At 41.0% G+C, this 18893-nt stretch overlaps 1 protein-coding gene across 1 annotated transcript in view; it reads right to left on the reverse strand.

Annotated features, from left to right (window-relative positions):
* The window catches only part of ERBB4 (v-erb-b2 avian erythroblastic leukemia viral oncogene homolog 4), a 375133-nt gene that overhangs the window by 15528 nt on the left and 340712 nt on the right, over positions 1-18893 (reverse strand). Inside the window, exons 21-25 of the mRNA XM_009996938.1 lie at positions 12400-12555; positions 9632-9707; positions 6655-6801; positions 4653-4750; positions 2734-2904 (exon numbers count right to left, since the gene is read on the reverse strand). Of these exons, the coding sequence (XP_009995240.1) occupies positions 2734-2904; positions 4653-4750; positions 6655-6801; positions 9632-9707; positions 12400-12555 (648 nt within the window). The remainder of the gene's footprint in view (positions 1-2733; positions 2905-4652; positions 4751-6654; positions 6802-9631; positions 9708-12399; positions 12556-18893) is intronic.

Genomic DNA, 18893 nt, shown 5'->3' on the forward strand with positions numbered 1-18893 from the left:
CCTGCAATCTGGGTACAAAGCTGAAACTGAAGCTAAGCTGACACACTGGACAAGTGTCAAAATCATCATGGTAATCCTGTGATGGGCAGGGGTCAGTCTCCAACAATACCAGCAGGTGCTATTAAAAATCAGCTGGTTGGTCAATAGCAACTTCTTTGCCCATCTCTTCGTTTGGCCTTAAAACATGACCCCTCCATAAAGAGGCTCCTACAATAAAGAAAAACACCATAAAGATAGAAGGGGTGCAAAAATGCAGAGGTGGGTGCAAGCTTTTTGTCCCCCCAGCTGTCCCCTCCAAGGTCACCTCAGCAAAAAAACTTGGCTCAGAATCTGAAAACTTTTGACAAAGGGTCATTCCAGATTTAAGTGTTAGGTTGTTGTGTGATGCCAGAGAAAAATTCCCAGCAGTAGGAGTACTGAAAGTACTTGCTACTGTCATTACACTGAATTGCAAAGCAAAGCTGCCACTGACTTTAGTGGTACAAGGTCACAGTCTCAAATCAAGATGGGAGATGGCGAGCTGCAGAGGGCAGACATCACATCAAGAATGTGGTGAACCTCCAGGAGGCAAAAATAGAGGCATGGGATCTCTTTCTGCAGCTCTGCTGACTTCAAGGGGATGCGAAGTGTGCAAGCAGCTGCAAGCATGGTTTAAAGTTGGGCAAAGGCTGTGAGAAAGTTACTTGGATATAATAATAATAAAAACAACAGCAACAAAAATAGTGATGCCTGTGGTGTTTTTTTTTTTCCCATAGAGTAGTGAGCACACTAGCTGCCCAAACAACACATTTTAAGTGTTCTTTCAGAATATTCACTCTAGGATTTTTGCCGAAATTAATTGCCTGAGCTGTAGTGGACTCCTCTGCTCATCTGGCATTAAAGACAGGAATCAAAAGGAACTGTTGAAAAGACAAGTGCAAATTCCTACTAGACCTTTATCCTTTAAATGTGCCCCAGAGTTTCCAGCAAATATGGGAGTAAGATTAATGTACGAAACCTTATACGTGGAAGTCTGCTCTCTCACCCCTATGTTGGTGTTAATGGCAGTACTCCGCTCTGTAAAACTAAGCTACAGTCAATTTCCAGCAGCTCCTTTCAAAGGTAATATATTGTTTTGTTATTTTCTCAGAAGTTGGCAGCAATAGAAACAAAACCTCTCTGGAGACAGCTAGGAGTAAAACTGGCTTGTTTCAGATCAGCATTCACACTAAAAATTAACTTCTGTTGCCATAAAGAGCAAGTTTCTCACTTATTGCTAAATCATGCATAACCTGTCCTTCTCACACCCCCTGCATCATCCCCCCCTCACTGTCTTCCCTCTCTACTCTCCTTTGCTTTAAAAACAGTAATAATTTCCTTATGAAGTGACTGGATATCATGCAAGGTCAGATTTTGTCTTCCTCATTCCAGAAAAGCACTGCTTTCCTCGGGAGAAGAAAAAGATCTTCAGATGAGCAGAGCATCAATACTGACTCAAGTTATATCCTCTTAGCTCCTTTGCTTAGCTCTTCCCTGCCTCATGTGATGTCACCAGTTCAGCCCAGGGTATGAATTTGAACTATCTCAGCTAAGGACAAATGTCCAAAAGATTTCTAAAGCATAAGGAATAAACACCAACATTTAATAAGACTCCACTTAGTATTTAAAATGTGACTTTACACTAAAAGGATCATGGAGAGCAAGCAAACAAACAAACAAGCCCCTAATTACTAAATACATCTGCTGCTTGGGTGAGTGTCCTCTCCTCATCTCTTAGTGTAGTATGAGGGGGTGGTCCCTAAACTGCCAGAAGGACAGAGCCAAGCTCAGAAAAGGCAGAAGTCAGAGCTGTTCAAGGAGCTCACGGGTGCAAAGGGATCAGGGAAATCTGAACTCAGGTCCCCATTTGCAGCACGGCTCCTGTGGCACTGAGGCAGTTAGGACAAGGTCCAATTCACCAGAGCTCACACACCAGGTCTGAGACTGCCCTGGACCTTTCAGGAGTCAAAAGATAGAGACACATCCAGAAAGCAGCTTATCCCACTGCAGATGTCGAAGGCAGGCACCTGCTGGACACAACCACTTTTCTCCAATGACACAAAATGAAGTCTAGGTGAAGAGCTTGGGTTATATCCCCGTCCTCTAGATAGGCAGAGTTCCATCTGAACACTCTCTGCCTCAGCTCCCCCTCTAAAGTGAAAAGCCTTTCCTCCCTTGATAGGGATGTTACAAAGATCAACATGCTAAACTCTGTGACGTGCTCAGCAAAAACACATGCTAGTGGAGGACCACTGTGAAAGCACCACATATAAACAGGAAAAGGGGCTGGGTCTGAAATCTGCCCCCAGACACGAAAACAACATTATCTATACATTCCAGCCGCCCTTGTTTACATCAGTGCCAGCCCTGTCAAGGCAACAGGATTGCAGGAATGGGAGAATCAAAGCTATGCCCTTCCCAGACAGGATGGTACACAACTGAGAAACATCACTGCCTGACTGGCCCAGCCCCAGCTGTGCTTTCAGGCCAGGTAGTTCAAGTCAAGCCTTTGTTCACTCAAGGCTGAGTTATTAATTTAGGATTCACTGAGGCACAATGAACAGGGAACCCAGTGACAATGTATTTATAGTCTCTCTCCTTACAATGGGAGCTTGTAATTTCCAAGGCAGCTCTGGCTTGTGTTTGATTAGTGCACTTAAATTTCCACCTGGGCTTTTATAATAACCAGTATTTTCTGTCAGAGCTTGCACTTACCCTGTTGGAATCAATTCTTGTCCTGGAGGTGTAGATGGGTGGAGGGATGTTGAAGGCTTGAGGAACAAGATACTCTTCAGCATCCATCATATCTTCCAGGTCTTCCTCATCGAGAAGGTTTTGGAAGAACTTGCTGTCATTTGGGCTCGGGAGCTTCATACGATCATCTCCCTAAAATGGGTTGTATTGAGAGGAAAAGACTCAAAAGATAGATTCATTTCCCCAATAGGGAACTTCAGCCTTCTTCATGACCTGGTAGCCAGGCTGCAGGGACCACACATGCTACTTTGTTTGCTCTAAAGCACCACATCCACAGCATTTGTTTGGATTGTATTGCTGGGAATCGGGTGTCAGAAAGGGACTAACTGCATAAATCAAGCAACATAACTTTTTGGTATTCTTGTGATTGAGCTTTTTTTTGTTCTCTCTTTTTCCCCATACAAGCTCAGATTCTGACCCAAATTCTGTTAAGGCCTGATGTATATTGTAAAACATCTCAGCTATTTAGGCGTACATGAGGGGGTGGAAATAATATGGAAATGGCCATGTCTGGGTGTTTGCTTTATTTTCATTTGTATTTTTAGGGACTTGAAGGCTGAATATCCCTCTCGCCCACACAGAAAGTTCTGCAGAATATAACAGAGTATTAGAAGCAATAAAAGTCAAACCAGAGAACAACAGTAAAAACAACAATATGCATTTCTATTTAAACATCATCTACAAGATGCAGAAGCAAACCAGGGCTACCCTTTGCAAAAGGCAGCCCAGCCAAAAGCTCATAGAAATGATTCTAAACTTAATTGCATGGCCTAAGAATGGTCTCCCACTCCCCAGAAATTGTTATGTCACATGTGGAGTCCAGCAGGGAATGATGGCTGTGTCATGGGGTGCATACAGGCTGGTTTGAAACCTCAACAGCAATCTGTCATTCTGGTTTGCATCTGGGGGGTCATGGGGATCATAATGGCAGAGATGCCAGTGCAAGGGAGTGACTTTGATTTCTCCTCAGGAAGCATGTGGCCTATATTGTCTGCAATGGTACTGGAGAAGTCCCACAGGATAAAATACCCACCAGACTGTACAACAGGGGAAGAAAGGGCGGGAGAAAGGCAGGGAAGAAATATTTGGAATAGGAAAACAAGCCCTGTCTAACAAAGTGATTTAATCAGACTGATTTTTCCAAAATAATTTGTATCAGCTGACCTTAGATTTTAACTCAGCGGGGAATGCTGCAAGAGAAATACCACACATGCAGCAACACAAAATCACAAATCCTCTTGACTAGTCTTTTATTTTTCAAATATATTTTACTTCTCCTCCAGCTGCAGGAGAGTAGTGGACGTTCCCTGTTCAAGAACACTCCATGAGTAAGGCCAGTATGGCTACAGAGGGAAACAGCACACCATATGGTGAGACTAGCACTAGACCCAGAAGGAATCAGGAGACAAAGTGGCAGTGACTGTACTTGTGGAGGCTCTTCAGCTGGGAATTCTTACATCAGTGTGAAGCTAGGGACCAGCTGAATGTGCCTCTGTCCTGTACTCCACAATGTGGAGCAGCTATAGCATGAGATACGGCACGAAAGTGTCATTATCTGGACCATCAACATCACTTTACTGCTTTTAATTTTTCATTTGCATTTGACCTGCTCATACACTGGGGCCCTCTAAGGACCTTGCCAAAGAGACAGATTGGGTGTTTGTGGCTTGGGCCTGAGTTGCAATAACCACATACACAACTCTAGGCTCCTGCAGAACGTAGGAGTGAAAGGACAAACATTTCCACATCCACCTGTCCTCACTCCTTGCTTTAAGATCAAGAGCAACTTGAATTTAAGAGATTCAAAGGCAACCTCCTTAACAGTCAGGTTTGCCAGACAGATCCTTTTTTTTAATTCCTGGTGCTGCTGAGCTGCTTACCTGAATTACTAGGTATCTCTGAGGGTCTCGAGCCATTCTAGAAAATTCAGCAGCCAGCTCCTTGAATTTTGGCCGACTGTCCGCATCAATCATCCAGCCTGGGAACAGATGAAAGATCAGAAAGAAAACAGTTAATTGTCAAGGGAAGAAATAATTCAGTTTTTAAAAATGCACAGGTTTGAAACCCTTGATAGCTCTGGCCTAAAGAAACATTGCAAGAAAGAGCACAGAAGAATGGAAAACTAGAATTCCTTGATGCATCTAAAATGGAAAACATTTGATCTTGGCCAGAGAAGACTAGACTGTCCATACTGCACAGATTTCCTCCTGATCTCTTCTGAGCTCCCCATCCCCAAAACAGAAATAGCAACAATGCCTTGCAATTTTCTGTGTCCTTCTTGCCCATTGGGATGTTACCTCTGGTTGTCTTTTATCATGCACATATCCAACCTCTAATATAACAAATCTGATCTCGTCTTGAGTCTAGTGGGTTTATTACAAAGTTACTGCTAGACACAATTTCACTTGAACTGACCTACCATTCCACAGTGACTTAGATTAAAAGCTGTTCACCTATAGGATGGCTGACCTCACAGCTGCCCTTCTGGTAATTCTGCATTCACGTGGCTGCATCATTAACACAGCCCTCACATGAGGTATTAGATGCTATTTTGAGCAAGTAAGGGTGATTCTTTTGTCCTTCGCTCTCAAAGAAACATCCGTTAGGAACAGCAAATCTCAATCCCTGCTAATGCTTTCTGCAAAACAAGCGACTAGTACAGGTAGTCACCACCAGCAACTAGTTTGTTTCAGTGTCAGCTTTTTCTAGTGGAAGATGCTATCAGCAGCTTCCAAAGAACAAATTCTCATTTGCCAGGAGGCGCAACAGAGGAGGCCTTATCTCCTTCCCTTGAACTGAAGAAGTGACCGACGCAGGGAAAACAAAGCTACTGTAGCTTATAAAGAACTTTACACTAACTTTACAGGACCGAGTATGCATGTCTAGCTGTATCTTTTCATCTTCCAGAATACCCCCCATCCACTCCTACTTCCTTTTGTCCGCTCATTAGAGATCCTGTCAGGTGGGACATTTTTGCACTCAACCGACACAAACCCCTTGCACTGTTCAGACCATCTCTGTACCCGCATGCACAGAACAGCTATTTTCAGAAGACAGGTTATTTACCTCTTATAGTTTTATTTTCATTCTCTCAGGGTTTAGGTGTACAAAGCAAAAGGGAAAGGACTATATAAGATGGATGCAATGTCTGTGTGTTAATCTCACTTAAATTAAGCCAGAAACACCATAGAGATGTTCTTAATTCTTTTAAAATTAGAATTATAGTCTTGGAGGATGCTGTCTCTAGTGCAGGTATCCTGGAGATAAAAGGGTAGGAAAAGCCACATGTAGTTTGTTTTCCTTTTTTTCTGAAGTAAAAATATTCATAAATCGTTGTGCTGAACTAAGAATGAGAAAAAATGATCCTCTGTAGCATTTATTGTATTAATTTCATGTAACTTTCTATTATTACTATCGCAATCATCATTCTCATTACTGACAATAAAACATTCATGCTTTCTTTTCTTAATATTTCCTTTCTTTTCCTTAATATTTGGAAGCAGCATTTCTCCTCCTCACAGCCTTCACTGGCTGGATATCCGTGTACCGTAATTATGTTTAATAGTATCTTTTTTTAACATCAGAATCAATTGTCACGGAAATGACAAGGGTTTACAATCACAATCATGCAATTTTGACTTCACAGCAAGAATATGAGATACCATCTGACAGTAAGCTAACTCAACCTTTGGTAGCTAAATTTGTATCTCTTGCAACTGCAAGAAGTGTGGATACACTGTTTAAATGGAATTTACAGCATCTTGGGAAGCCTTTGTTTTGATGCAGCCTGCCCTGTTACCCACCACTGATGCAAATTTTCTAACACATTTTAGTGTCCCTCTTGCACTGAGCACAGGGATATGAAAAGCCACCATTACTCACATTTCACCATCACCATATAAACATCAATAGTGCAGATGGGAGGCTGGGGCAACCGCTCTCCCTTCTCCAGGAGGTCAGGGATCTCTCGAGTTGGGATTCCATCGTAGGGCTTCCCACCAAAGGTCATAAGCTCCCAGATAGTCACTCCTGGACACAAAGAGAGAGATTTAATATTTGAGGTCTTACTACTCAACTTCCTTGACAATTCTTACAGTGCAGCACTCTGGCCCAGCTCTAGCCTGCTATCTCTTCTTTGTTACGAGTGTCTGTAAAAATACTGAAGTTTGGCCTGCTGTTCCAAAAGCCCCAGAAAACTGGGAAACAGCACTTCCTGTTAATCATCACAGGCAACTTCCGTAATTTTTATCGGTGTAATACGCAGCATGATAGATTTGAGGCACATGAGAAAGGTGTAAGATAAATAAATGGTGCTAAAGTAAATGGATGCAGTGACAAAAGTACGCATCACACTCTTACCATATCAAAAGGGAAAACGAATGGCTGATGTACTCTAATATTTTAAGGGGAAAAAACACAGATGTTCCCTAACTTGGAGCATCAATTTCCCACAAAGGTAAAGCACTGAGTAACATTATGTAATTGTCTTCACCTTGGAAATCATTCATACCCACTTGTGTTGTACTTTTGTTTTTTTTCTTTTTCCTTAAAACACTTTATGGATTTGAATTATGACAGTGCTGTGCTTCAAACCCAAGATTCTCTTTTTGAATAGCCATAGGATTTGTTTTGGTATCAGAGCTGGAAATAAGGATCATATATCATAAGTAACAAAATTAATCCCCCAACACATTCTTAAATATTGAAAATGCTGCTCACACATCATGTTTACCTTCTATTTTTATTGCAAAGGTCATTTTAAACATGCCTCTAAATCAGTAACCATATTCTGCAACCTGTCACACTAATGTGAAAAGGTATGGGCAAAATTACCATATGCATAAAGCACATATTTATTTCACCCTCATTCACCTCTGTTGATGCTCAATAACTATAACTCGCCAATTGTTTTTGGTCTTGTTCTTTCTGATTACAGATATTCTGGGCTTCTTGCATTTAAAATTCATTCCATAAACGGGGGCATATTTTTTCCTAAGTGATGTGGGGTATAGAGTATTTGAGGAGAAAGAGCAGCTTTACATGATCCATTTAACTTTCATATGTTTTTCTCATCTGGATGGAAAACGGCAGTGAAGAAGCCACAGCAAACTGTGTCTTTTGCTGCTACCCACAGGTAAAAGTGAGTAATGAATAGAATTGTAGACCTTTTTGTTTCAAAATGATATGGCAACAGGAAACACAAATAGGAGTCCATAGCCCTAGACATTGCTGAAAAATTCCACTTAGAAAGGTAGATGTGGTTTTATTTGCAATACTTGCACTAGATAAAGAGGCAGGTAGCTCAGCAGATGTGGCATAATAGCTTGTTTGGATAACAGAGTTAACAGCATTAAATTAACATTTCTCAAATGTGACTCCTTTTGGGGTGCGTGTGGAGTTCACGTGAGCTGACCTGTTTAATCAAGTCCCAGGTTATCTCTGAAATTAAATGGATGTTTGTTTCAGTTAGCTTGGAGAACTCCTCTCTTCCTTTCCTTTCTCTTGCTGCATTTGCTCTGTATTATGACAAATTCCCTTTTATCTGACTGTAGGTACAGAAAGTCCCATAAGCCTGAAAATGTTTTTTGACATTCATGGCTTTTAGAGTTAAGATTTTCAAAGGACTGCTGAAAATTATGACCTGCAGCTGTATTTTTATGAATCTGTGGCTCAGCTGAAAGAGGCCTTCTTCTGTCATAATAATCAGCCAAACTGCTACCAGCCCAGACCTTATAGCAGTGATCCCAGCAGGGACATCATGATAATGTATTTTAGTGAGTAGGGAAGTCACACAGGGCACAAGTAACAATTGCTGTTTAGAGATACACATTTACACATTAAAAACAAGGAAAAAAGAAAAAAAAAAAAAGAAAAAAAGAAGAAAAAAACGAGGAACAAAATTCATTGGAATTAACTCCTCTAGGAAAAGAGAGCATCTTTAACCTGGTAACACAATAACACAATTTGGCTTAATGCCTCACAAGGGACAAATTTTTAAACTAAGCACAAGAAGATTTACCATAGCTCCAAACATCACTCTGATGGGTAAATTTCCTGTAGTGTATGCACTCCAGAGCCATCCACTTAATTGGCATCTAGGGAAAGATTTGCAATACTTGTACTAGATAAAGAGGCAGGTAGCTCAGCAGATGTGGCATAATAGCTTGTTTGGATAACAGAGTTAACAGCATTAAATTAACATTTCTCAAATGTGACTCCTTTTGGGGTGCGTGTGGAGTTCACGTGAGCTGACCTGTTTAATCAAGTCCCAGGTTATCTCTGAAATTAAATGGATGTTTGTTTCAGTTAGCTTGGAGAACTCCTCTCTTCCTTTCCTTTCTCTTGCTGCATTTGCTCTGTATTATGACAAATTCCCTTTTATCTGACTGTAGGTACAGAAAGTCCCATAAGCCTGAAAATGTTTTTTGACATTCATGGCTTTTAGAGTTAAGATTTTCAAAGGACTGCTGAAAATTATGACCTGCAGCTGTATTTTTATGAATCTGTGGCTCAGCTGAAAGAGGCCTTCTTCTGTCATAATAATCAGCCAAACTGCTACCAGCCCAGACCTTATAGCAGTGATCCCAGCAGGGACATCATGATAATGTATTTTAGTGAGTAGGGAAGTCACACAGGGCACAAGTAACAATTGCTGTTTAGAGATACACATTTACACATTAAAAACAAGGAAAAAAGAAAAAAAAAAAAAGAAAAAAAGAAGAAAAAAACGAGGAACAAAATTCATTGGAATTAACTCCTCTAGGAAAAGAGAGCATCTTTAACCTGGTAACACAATAACACAATTTGGCTTAATGCCTCACAAGGGACAAATTTTTAAACTAAGCACAAGAAGATTTACCATAGCTCCAAACATCACTCTGATGGGTAAATTTCCTGTAGTGTATGCACTCCAGAGCCATCCACTTAATTGGCATCTAGGGAAAGACAGAGAAATATAACCTTAGAAATATGAAAACAATAGAGATAGATCCTGTACGTAGACATCAGCTTCCTCCCTGTTTCCTTTTTTAACTGCAGACTTCACAAAAAGCAGCACTACCAAGCAGGGAAAATGGTTGTTCCTGCCCTCTAGAAAGGAGCTTTGCCTCATAAAACACATGGAGGTGAGAAATGCGAACCAGTTACCTGCACAACTTCTTATAATACCTACATTTTACGGATTCAGTTGTAGTGGAACAACTCAATTTTTCATCATACCTGTGTAAAGATGAGAGCAACACAAAAATTATATCCGATCCCCCTAAATCTGACGTGTAGCAGAGAGGGTGGAATACAGAAGCTCTTTGGCAGCAACAGTTTGCAAAAGGAGGCACTGCTGTCTCAATTGCTCTCTGATGAGGCTAGTTAATAATGCAGTGTCCATAATGCTTCGCAGTCCACATAATCATCATCAGAGTAAACAGGCAATGGGGAGAATTTTCAGCGCTTAATTCTAACTCCTCATACTCCCTAGGAACTTAGCCTTCCCAGTTCTCCCTATCGTTATTGCGGTGAGAATAGCTGCTTCCAGAAGCAAGCCAGAAGTCTCAAGTTAGCTTTGGCTCTGAATCACCCCTGGGGAGAGTGGATCTCTTCTGACAGAGAAGACTGTGCAGACAAACGCAAACCTAGGTTTGGCATAATGATTTACCCTCTTAAGTTTGTGTTAAAATGAGATTCACAGTGCTTCCTATTCCTGAGCTGTGCCTGTGAGGCACGGTCTTGCAGTCCATTGATTTCTAATGGACAGACATTAAAACCAGATTTTTACCTGGCATGGACTCGTATGGATTGCCTCTAATTTGGAGCCACACTGAGGATAAAGCGGAGCGATACACCACTGCACGCAAAATCTGAACAGATGGTGGGTGTAAAAGCAGAGGATGTGTCTTCATTCAAACCCTTATGAAAATACCTTCTGTGAAGTTGACTAATGAACATAAGCTATACAGTTATGGCAAAAATAGCACTCTTTAATAAAGGTTGGCTTCAGACTTGCAAAGACAGTTCTTGCTCCTCCGTTTCACTCTGCAAAAGTGTATGGCTTTCATTCCCATTAAGTACGACTGGGTAGTTCCAAACTTTAACAACTGCTGAAGTACCAAAGCTGCTCATCAAGGGGTAACTCGGGTTGGAAGTGACCTCAGGAGGTCTCTAGCCCTCTGAACTTGGAATTCTTCAATGATGCGAACTGCATTGCATCCCTAGGCAACCTGATCAGTCACTGGACTGTCCTCATAGTGAAAAAGGTTTTCCTTTGATCCAGCCTGCATCTGTCTTAGCAGGCTCTCAATACAACTTAAAGCTGCAAATGTCTTCTGGATTTCAAAGGACACTTCTCTGGAACAGGGAAGTGGCACATCTGACACATAACCCCTGCTCCAGAACTCCCAACAGTGTTACTGGCCTCACAAGTCCAAGACACCATCTAACAGTTGCCAGGGAACAGCTGGTTTGCAAGGACCAGCTTGTTTTCTGTCATGCAGTAGCTGATGAAGGGAAGAGGCAGAGGGGTTATGGAAGAGGGGATTAAAGAACTGAAGAAATCAGGGAAGACTGCCAAAACTTCACCTTCCCTGCCAGGAGGTCTCTTTACTTGGGAAATGGGAAAGCACTGGTGACTCCTTTCAAGCTGTTCACCTCATTGACCAAAATGCCACTATAATCCATGCAACAGCTGCCAGGGGCAGCAGCACACAAATGAAGCAGTGGCACATCCAGAAGAAAAGCACACACTGGCAGCAGCTGTTTGTCCCAGACAAGGGCACGAGTGAGCACAGAAAAACACAGATGCAAGCAGACATAAAGCAAACTGAACATTCAGTAGAAGGAATGACAGGAGAGGCAGAATCCCTCGGGATTTTCTGACAGGTTGAAATGTGTAACTTCAAGATGTTTAGGGAGCAGACAGCAGCAGTATGTACTTACAGCCTTAACTTTCAGCCTTCTGAATTTTATAATGCATTCATCTGAAGGCATTAGAAAGAAGGTGGGGCACTATATGGATGTTGTGCAGTCTGTTGAAAAGTAATATGGGAAAATTCAAAACTTCAAAATTACCCTCAAGGTATCTTTCCGTGGCCTGGCATTCGGCATGGTATTGGAGACCTGGCTGCAAGAAATAGCATATGCATGCTCTTCCAGGCTGTCTGGAGAGGTGGCTCTTTGCTGAGTGTATGTAAACTGTCATGTGCTACAAATACAAACATGCCTTATGGCCTTTCTTTTTTTGCTTTCTGGAACATTACTTCTCTGGGAAAATAGGACTACAAGTTACTGAGGTCCACAATGACCAGAAAAAGGGAGTTGGCAGAAATGCCCTTGAACACCCATCAGTCATTGAATTGACTTAAGAAGTCTTCAAAACAAGACACAGAATGGAGCACGTGAACAAAACCCAATTCCGAGTGTAAAAACTGTGTAGACAATTATATTTCAGTACATGGAGAAGCTCACTAAGCAAAAAATGAGCGGTTGTTGTGTGTGCTGTCCCACACAGCTGTTTGCTAAGTCACTGACAGACTTTCCGAACTAGATAATAATCCTGTAGGGACACACTGCCCTGTGGAGTAACTTCAGGAGCTTGTCACAGTGATATATTTACTTACAGACATGTACAGCACTCACCTTTCCACCATCAGCATTATACTCCTTCTCATCTCCTTCCAAAAGTCTGGCCAACCCAAAGTCAGTAATCTTCACATGGTTTGGTGATTTCACCAAGACATTACGAGCTGCCAAGTCCCGGTGGACAAGTCTCCTCTCTTCCAGGTACATCATTCCCTAAAGGACAAAGAACAGTAAAATAATCTTAATGAGCCTCACATGATATCATAGAACTACTTTGACACACTGGTGTCATGTACAATTTCTGGTTCCCTTATTAGTATTCACAATAAGAAAATGGCCTAGAGGGCTGAAGTTTAACACTGCCCTTGCTCTGAGCAGGAGATGAGCTTAGATGTCCTTAGGTTCCTTCCAACATGAACGATATTTTAAGATTCTGTGGTAACTGCCAAAGGAAAAAGCCCAACAAAACACATAGTTACCTCCTTTGCTCCAGCAAATTTAAAATCTGAAAATGTGAGACAAAGAAAATAAGTATCATGGCCCTTATTTTTCAGAGAGGAAATGCGAAGATCATAAAAAATGATCAACTTAGCCAGAGCCCCATGGAAATTAGGCCAGACTGGGAAACAATCCCAGCTCTTCTACGTTCCATGCAGGTGTCTTCAGAACAAGATGAAGCTTCTTATTCATTTCCAAATGCTCTTCAGTTGGACATCAATTTTCACTACCCTCAGTGGATTTGAAGGAAAACAATTCTTTATTCCAACCACTGCGATCCGTTTGCCTTTTCACTCTCTTGAAATTTTGCATGTAGGATTATAATAAGACACTAGATCAATGGCCATTTTTTAAATGAGCATATATATTCTGTCAGATTTATTTCTGTTAACAAGCCCATCCAGCTGCCTTTAAAGATAAGGTAACATATACTCAAGCTGTCTGACCTTAACTGCCTTTACTCTGATGAGAGATGAACCATCTACCATCAATATGGAAGCTTACATGACACGGAGATGAACACCAAAGCTTGGTCTTATTAATTATATGACACACAAAGGATAGTCAGGCAGGGTTACAATTTCATTAAAAGGCATTTATGACATTAACCATTATTTAAGAACCTACAGATGAAATTACACACTTGATAATTACCCTTAAGGTATCTCTTAATATATTAGCTCTGTATAATATATATGGTAGTTTTTTTAAAAGTCATTGTTGAATATAGAAGAGATCATATTATTCCATAATACAAATGATAATTCAGAGACTCACAGCTAGTGATTAAGATAACCAGATTACTCAGTGTTGTTGGCCAGATTTTATTGTCTCTCACAATATGACAAGCTCACACATAGCCATGCTCATAATTACCAGGAGGATAGAGGTAGGTTTAAGCCAGCAATCATGGTCACTGGGCCACAATGTAGCCCTTTTTGGACAGAAAGTGGATGTCTTTACAGAAAGCATCAAGAGAAGCTATGAACTGCTGTGGATTTTAGGTGAAAAATTTCAGTGGAAACACTACGAAAAGGTTTCAAAATACAGGGGAGAACATCTGGCATAAGTACTGTTTCATTTTTAATGCAGTAGGCTTTGTTACAGTCAACACAAAGGTGGCTTGAAAAGGGACACAGGGACTCTGGTATAAAGCAAACGGGATTATTTTTTTGAAGCACTGCTAGTTGAAGTAAACACACCCTCCTGCCAATTGCAAATCAACACTTTTGGCTGTTGAACTATCAGTCTTTGAAAAAATATATTTATTTTTTTACATAAAATTAAAACCTGTAGGAAAAGGACAGATAAATCACCTAGGACAAACAGCAGTGAGTCACTCGACAGACACACCATGAAAACAGAGGCACCACTGCTTAGCATAACAGTTACCATCTGAAGAAATCCAGCCAGAAAAAGACAACGCAGTCAATAGCAACAACACTGCATAATAGAGGCAAAACAGCCACAGAAGTGGCCTGTAAAATTCAGACAGATTGAGAATTAATATAAGTCCTGTTTCACACCTCTAACACTGAACCAGACAGTGCTTCCGGGAAGCGTCAACACTGCCAATACCAATTACTGTGGAAAGCAGATGGACTACATGAACCTCCTGGTATCATGTCCCTCCCTTTCACCAGGGGGACTTGCAGCCAGTCTGATGCCATGTCTGCAGGTAGATGTCAACCGACCTGTCCAGAGGTGCCTCAGAAAGCCACTGAGAGACCACCATGCCCATGCTGTGTTGGGCCAAGCAGGGCCTCTGGTCCACAGTCACATGTTCAGCTTTGCTGCTCTTACAGAGAGTTAATCTAATCTTAAGAGTGGGCTCTGGGTGCCCTTACATATATGTGCAGTTCCTGAAAGTACTGCCCTTGAAGCCAGGATTCATGTGCAAACAGACTCCCTTGTGCTTCCACCAAACACTTTTCTCCTGCAGCTCACAACCTCCAGCTGACATGGGATTAAGAACCTTTCTTCGGTCTTGCACATTTCAGTGCAAAAGATGTCCTGCCTAAGCAAAAAGTCTCAGGGTGCTTCGTATGCTGCCTTTTACTGGTTTTAGGAAATATCTTAATTTTTTAGAATGAACAGAAATAGTTATAGATTTGACATAATTTCTAATATCCTTATTTGGTCAAAATTCTCAATACCTCAGAATAAGGAGGGAAGGAAAGAGAAGTTGAAACCTGCAAACAGATGTTTCTGAGTACAGTCTGATGAGGACACAAGAACCCAGAAAATTCAATGAGAGAATTTGGTTGGTATCAGAACACATTAGGCCCAAATCAAACTGTAATTTTTAATAGATCCATTTGCACCTCTAGGTACTGAAATGATATGACAATTCTGCACATTTCTTTTGGCAGAAATTAAGAACTAGAATTTCTGTCTTGTTAAAATTGAAACAGATGACCTGTACCAAAGCTTTAGCCTCCCATATTTAACTAAGGGTGGCAGGAATGGATGGTAACCATGTCCAGAAACAGCCTTCATTGAAAGAGTTAAAACAATCAAACTCTTAACCGTGTCTCCTTGGTCTTATTTTACCTTTTCTACATATTTAATTTCCAAGCAGTTTTTAAACATGTAGGCTAACCCTTCAGGATGTTCCACTGTTTGTTCTATATATTCCATGTATTTCAATCTTTTGCTATTATTTAATATCATCTCATTAAGATCATATGTTATTCAACCTAACCTTGGACACTCTTATGAACTAGAAGGATGTCTAATGACCAACCTGAAAACAGCTCCTAACCAACACCACACTTAGTTTTCTTCCCTACCCAGAAAAAGGGTAAAAATAGCTGTGTCTATGTATCATTGTGCTCACAGTTTACTTCACCTCTGTCAAACAAATTTTGCAGGGATTTTTCCCACCTGTGTTATCTGCAAAGCTAAAAAAACTAACCCATGTAGGGTTGGTCGATGGCTACAAAATCCTCTGCAGGTCCATGACCTGCAGAAATGCAAATCCTCTTAGGAATACCTAGTGTAAACATGTTCAATTTCCCTGATAGCCTATCAACAGCTGTTAAAGGTGGATGGTGGAAATACAGGAGAAAAGGTATACATATACATATGTTTTCAATAAAAGAGATTATATAAGCAGAATGAAAACAACCTAAAAATGGGAATCCTACATAACTCACTGCAGCAATACTGTCTAAACATATACAATACAATAGGAATCATCATCTGATGTAATTTTAGAACCAGGTAGGAAAAGTGCTCTATATGCATCCCTAATCTTTTTATGTGACACAGAAGCATGATAAGAAAATAGTCTCTGCATTACACAGCTGGTGCCATTACCACCCAAAAAGCTCATGAAAGACAGAATCGTAAGTGACCCTAGGGATCTGTTTGTAAAAGTGGCACCCTAAAGCCCAATCCAAAAGACACCAGCCTGTGCATTTGAGGTGTACTGTGGGAGTCTGGGAAACTGAAGCACCCTTCAGGACTTGTCCAAATTAGAGCTATGCAGATCCCTTGGAACTATCAGAGCCTAAAATGCCCAGATGATTAAAATCCCCTCCACTTCAGTTTATGTATTAGAATATCCAAAATAGGGTGGGATTTTTTATGTTGAAACCACTGAGAGGAAAAAGTTGAACATAAAGCCCTTAAATTGTCCCATCATCTCTGAGCCCAGATTCATCTCACACAAACACAAGAATCAGCCACAACGTACCCGTCACTGATACTTCCTCATCACAGCCTCTGGTTCCCTCCCAGAGAATGTCATTACAAATGCAATTACTGCTTGGTTGCTTTGACATAAAATGACTCTCTGTGTCAGTGTCTGATGCTATTAAGAAGTCAAACAGCCACTGCAAACAGCTGTAACACAGACAAGTTGAGCAAGTCCCTTTGTAACTTCAGGGTGAGCAAGGAATAGCCTTCTATCTCTCACAACTGTGTCCCTTATCCTCACCCAGTACCAGAGTCACGTACAAAGGCAAGCATGTGCTGCATGGATGTTTACCTAGACATACACAGCAGCAAAGCTGCCTGTAGCCTAGATCTCTTCTACCCCTGTGATTATGCAGCTGTGAACATCTGAATTCTCCTTTCAGAAGCAGACACGAATGCCCTTGTCAGGACTCCGATTAGTGTTAAAGGTCTTTTATCTTTGCCCACACAATTACTAACCTGCCCTGCCCACGTGTTTATACATTTCACACAAGACTTGCAACAGCACCAGGGAAACTAATAGCAGTGCTGAGGGGTAGAAGAAAAGGCTTGTAATTAGTAGCCAAGGCAGCTTTGTTCAAAGTAGGGAGGAGCACAGGAAAGATGTAAACAGCCATTAGAAGCTTCCTGCTTGTCACTTTTCAGCCTTGGTAACTTCCTATATAAAAACTAGGGGCAAAAAACCTCAGTAGCTTTAACTAGCTGAGGTGAATTGGGCACTCTATCCACCAGTAAACTCTTGGAGCTGGCTAGAAATAACAAAGAACAAAAATTATCTTGTTGGATAGACTAAAAGTTAGTCACTAAGAGCAATAAAAGAAGAAAGTATTTCCCAATTTTATAATGGAATGTCTATGAAGTCTCCAGGAGTGTGGACAGACAGTTTCGGGATGGGCATTTCAGGTACAGTCAGGCTCTTTTCAAAAGAAAAGTGTCAGACCTGAAAATGAAATAACACGTGCTGGCAACAAACTGAAGTAGGGCAGTGGAAAGATGACTTTGTGTCAGAAAATCCATGGGAGGAGAGAAGATGGTGATGACATGGGCCAGCCTTCTGATCCTTCTACGTGTTCAACTGCAAGACACTAGATTAGGTTCATAAAATATTAGGACTTCTAGCGCTGCAGACATCTGCAGAGAGGACTGCTGGTGGATATTTTACAAAAGAAAGAGGAAACTTCTCTGGAAAGTTATGGCTTTGTCCCCTGGTATCTCCTGCTTTTAAGATGTGGTCACAATTTGCTCTTTTCTTACTTTACTATCAGCTTTGCTTTCTGCTGCTGTCATTTGTCTCCCAGTTCCTGAGGGCAGTTTTTGAGCACAGCCTCCATTTGTACAGCTCAGAGTGTAGAAATTGCAAGCACAGACTGTTTCAGGCACTGTTATTAGATTTCCTTCACTTTTCTGGACTTTTCAGGGTATTACCTCCCTGCTGAGGATGCTTCTGCAGTTTGTTCAAAGGTGGCAGGTGCCATGATCCTATGATTCAGGGAATGTCCACCTCTTTGAATTCTATGAGCCTCGAGGGAAAGCTCTTTCCACTAGATGCCTGTACCTCATTTACAGGGGAAAAAAAAAAAAAAAGAAGAAAAAAAAAAAAGGTATTCACTACTCAGAACAGAATTTAAGCAGGTATGTATGTTTCATAAAAAGCAAAATTAATTTGGGATGATTACCAGAGATGAACTGAAGTGTGCTGAAACCCTAACTACAGTATATAACTACACATGCCTTTGCAAGATGTAAGACAGCATTCTGCAAGACCATTTAAATTAAAAAAAAATAAGATTAAGACCTTTGCCCACAAACCGCAGATGTACCACAATCCCTCCCCCCCTCCTTTTTTTTTTTTCAGGTATGACTTTTTGCTGTTTTCAATAACACACAGTATCTTCTTCCTAAATAGAGGGAATGTTGATCTTTTGCCATTTAGAAATTAAGAGCAGCCTGGCTTTCTTTGGTAAGAAGGTCCACCGAGTGAAGTCAACACACGTGGCAGATGGATCAAACAGGTACGAGAAGGAAGAAAATTTCAACCCCAACTCAAATCTCATGGGCATTCATCTCCAGCCTTGGAGATTGCCCTCTTCAGCTTAATAACTGAATGCCAGCTTAATAACAGGAGTCACTACAGAAAGCTTGAAATTACCACCTTTTCACCCACTTAACCCATGTGAAAAGTGTAATTTTACCTGGGGCTAAATACGCTTTCAAGGAAAACGTGGTGCCCTTTGTTGTCAGGAGCAACCAGAATCATCTAAGTTGCTGAGAAGAAAAAAAAAAAAGGTATTCACTACTCAGAACAGAATTTAAGCAGGTATGTATGTTTCATAAAAAGCAAAATTAATTTG

The sequence above is a fragment of the Chaetura pelagica genome, unplaced genomic scaffold (genome assembly GCF_000747805.2).
Source record: "Chaetura pelagica isolate M959 unplaced genomic scaffold, ChaPel_1.0 scaffold300, whole genome shotgun sequence".
NCBI lineage: Eukaryota > Metazoa > Chordata > Aves > Apodiformes > Apodidae > Chaetura > Chaetura pelagica.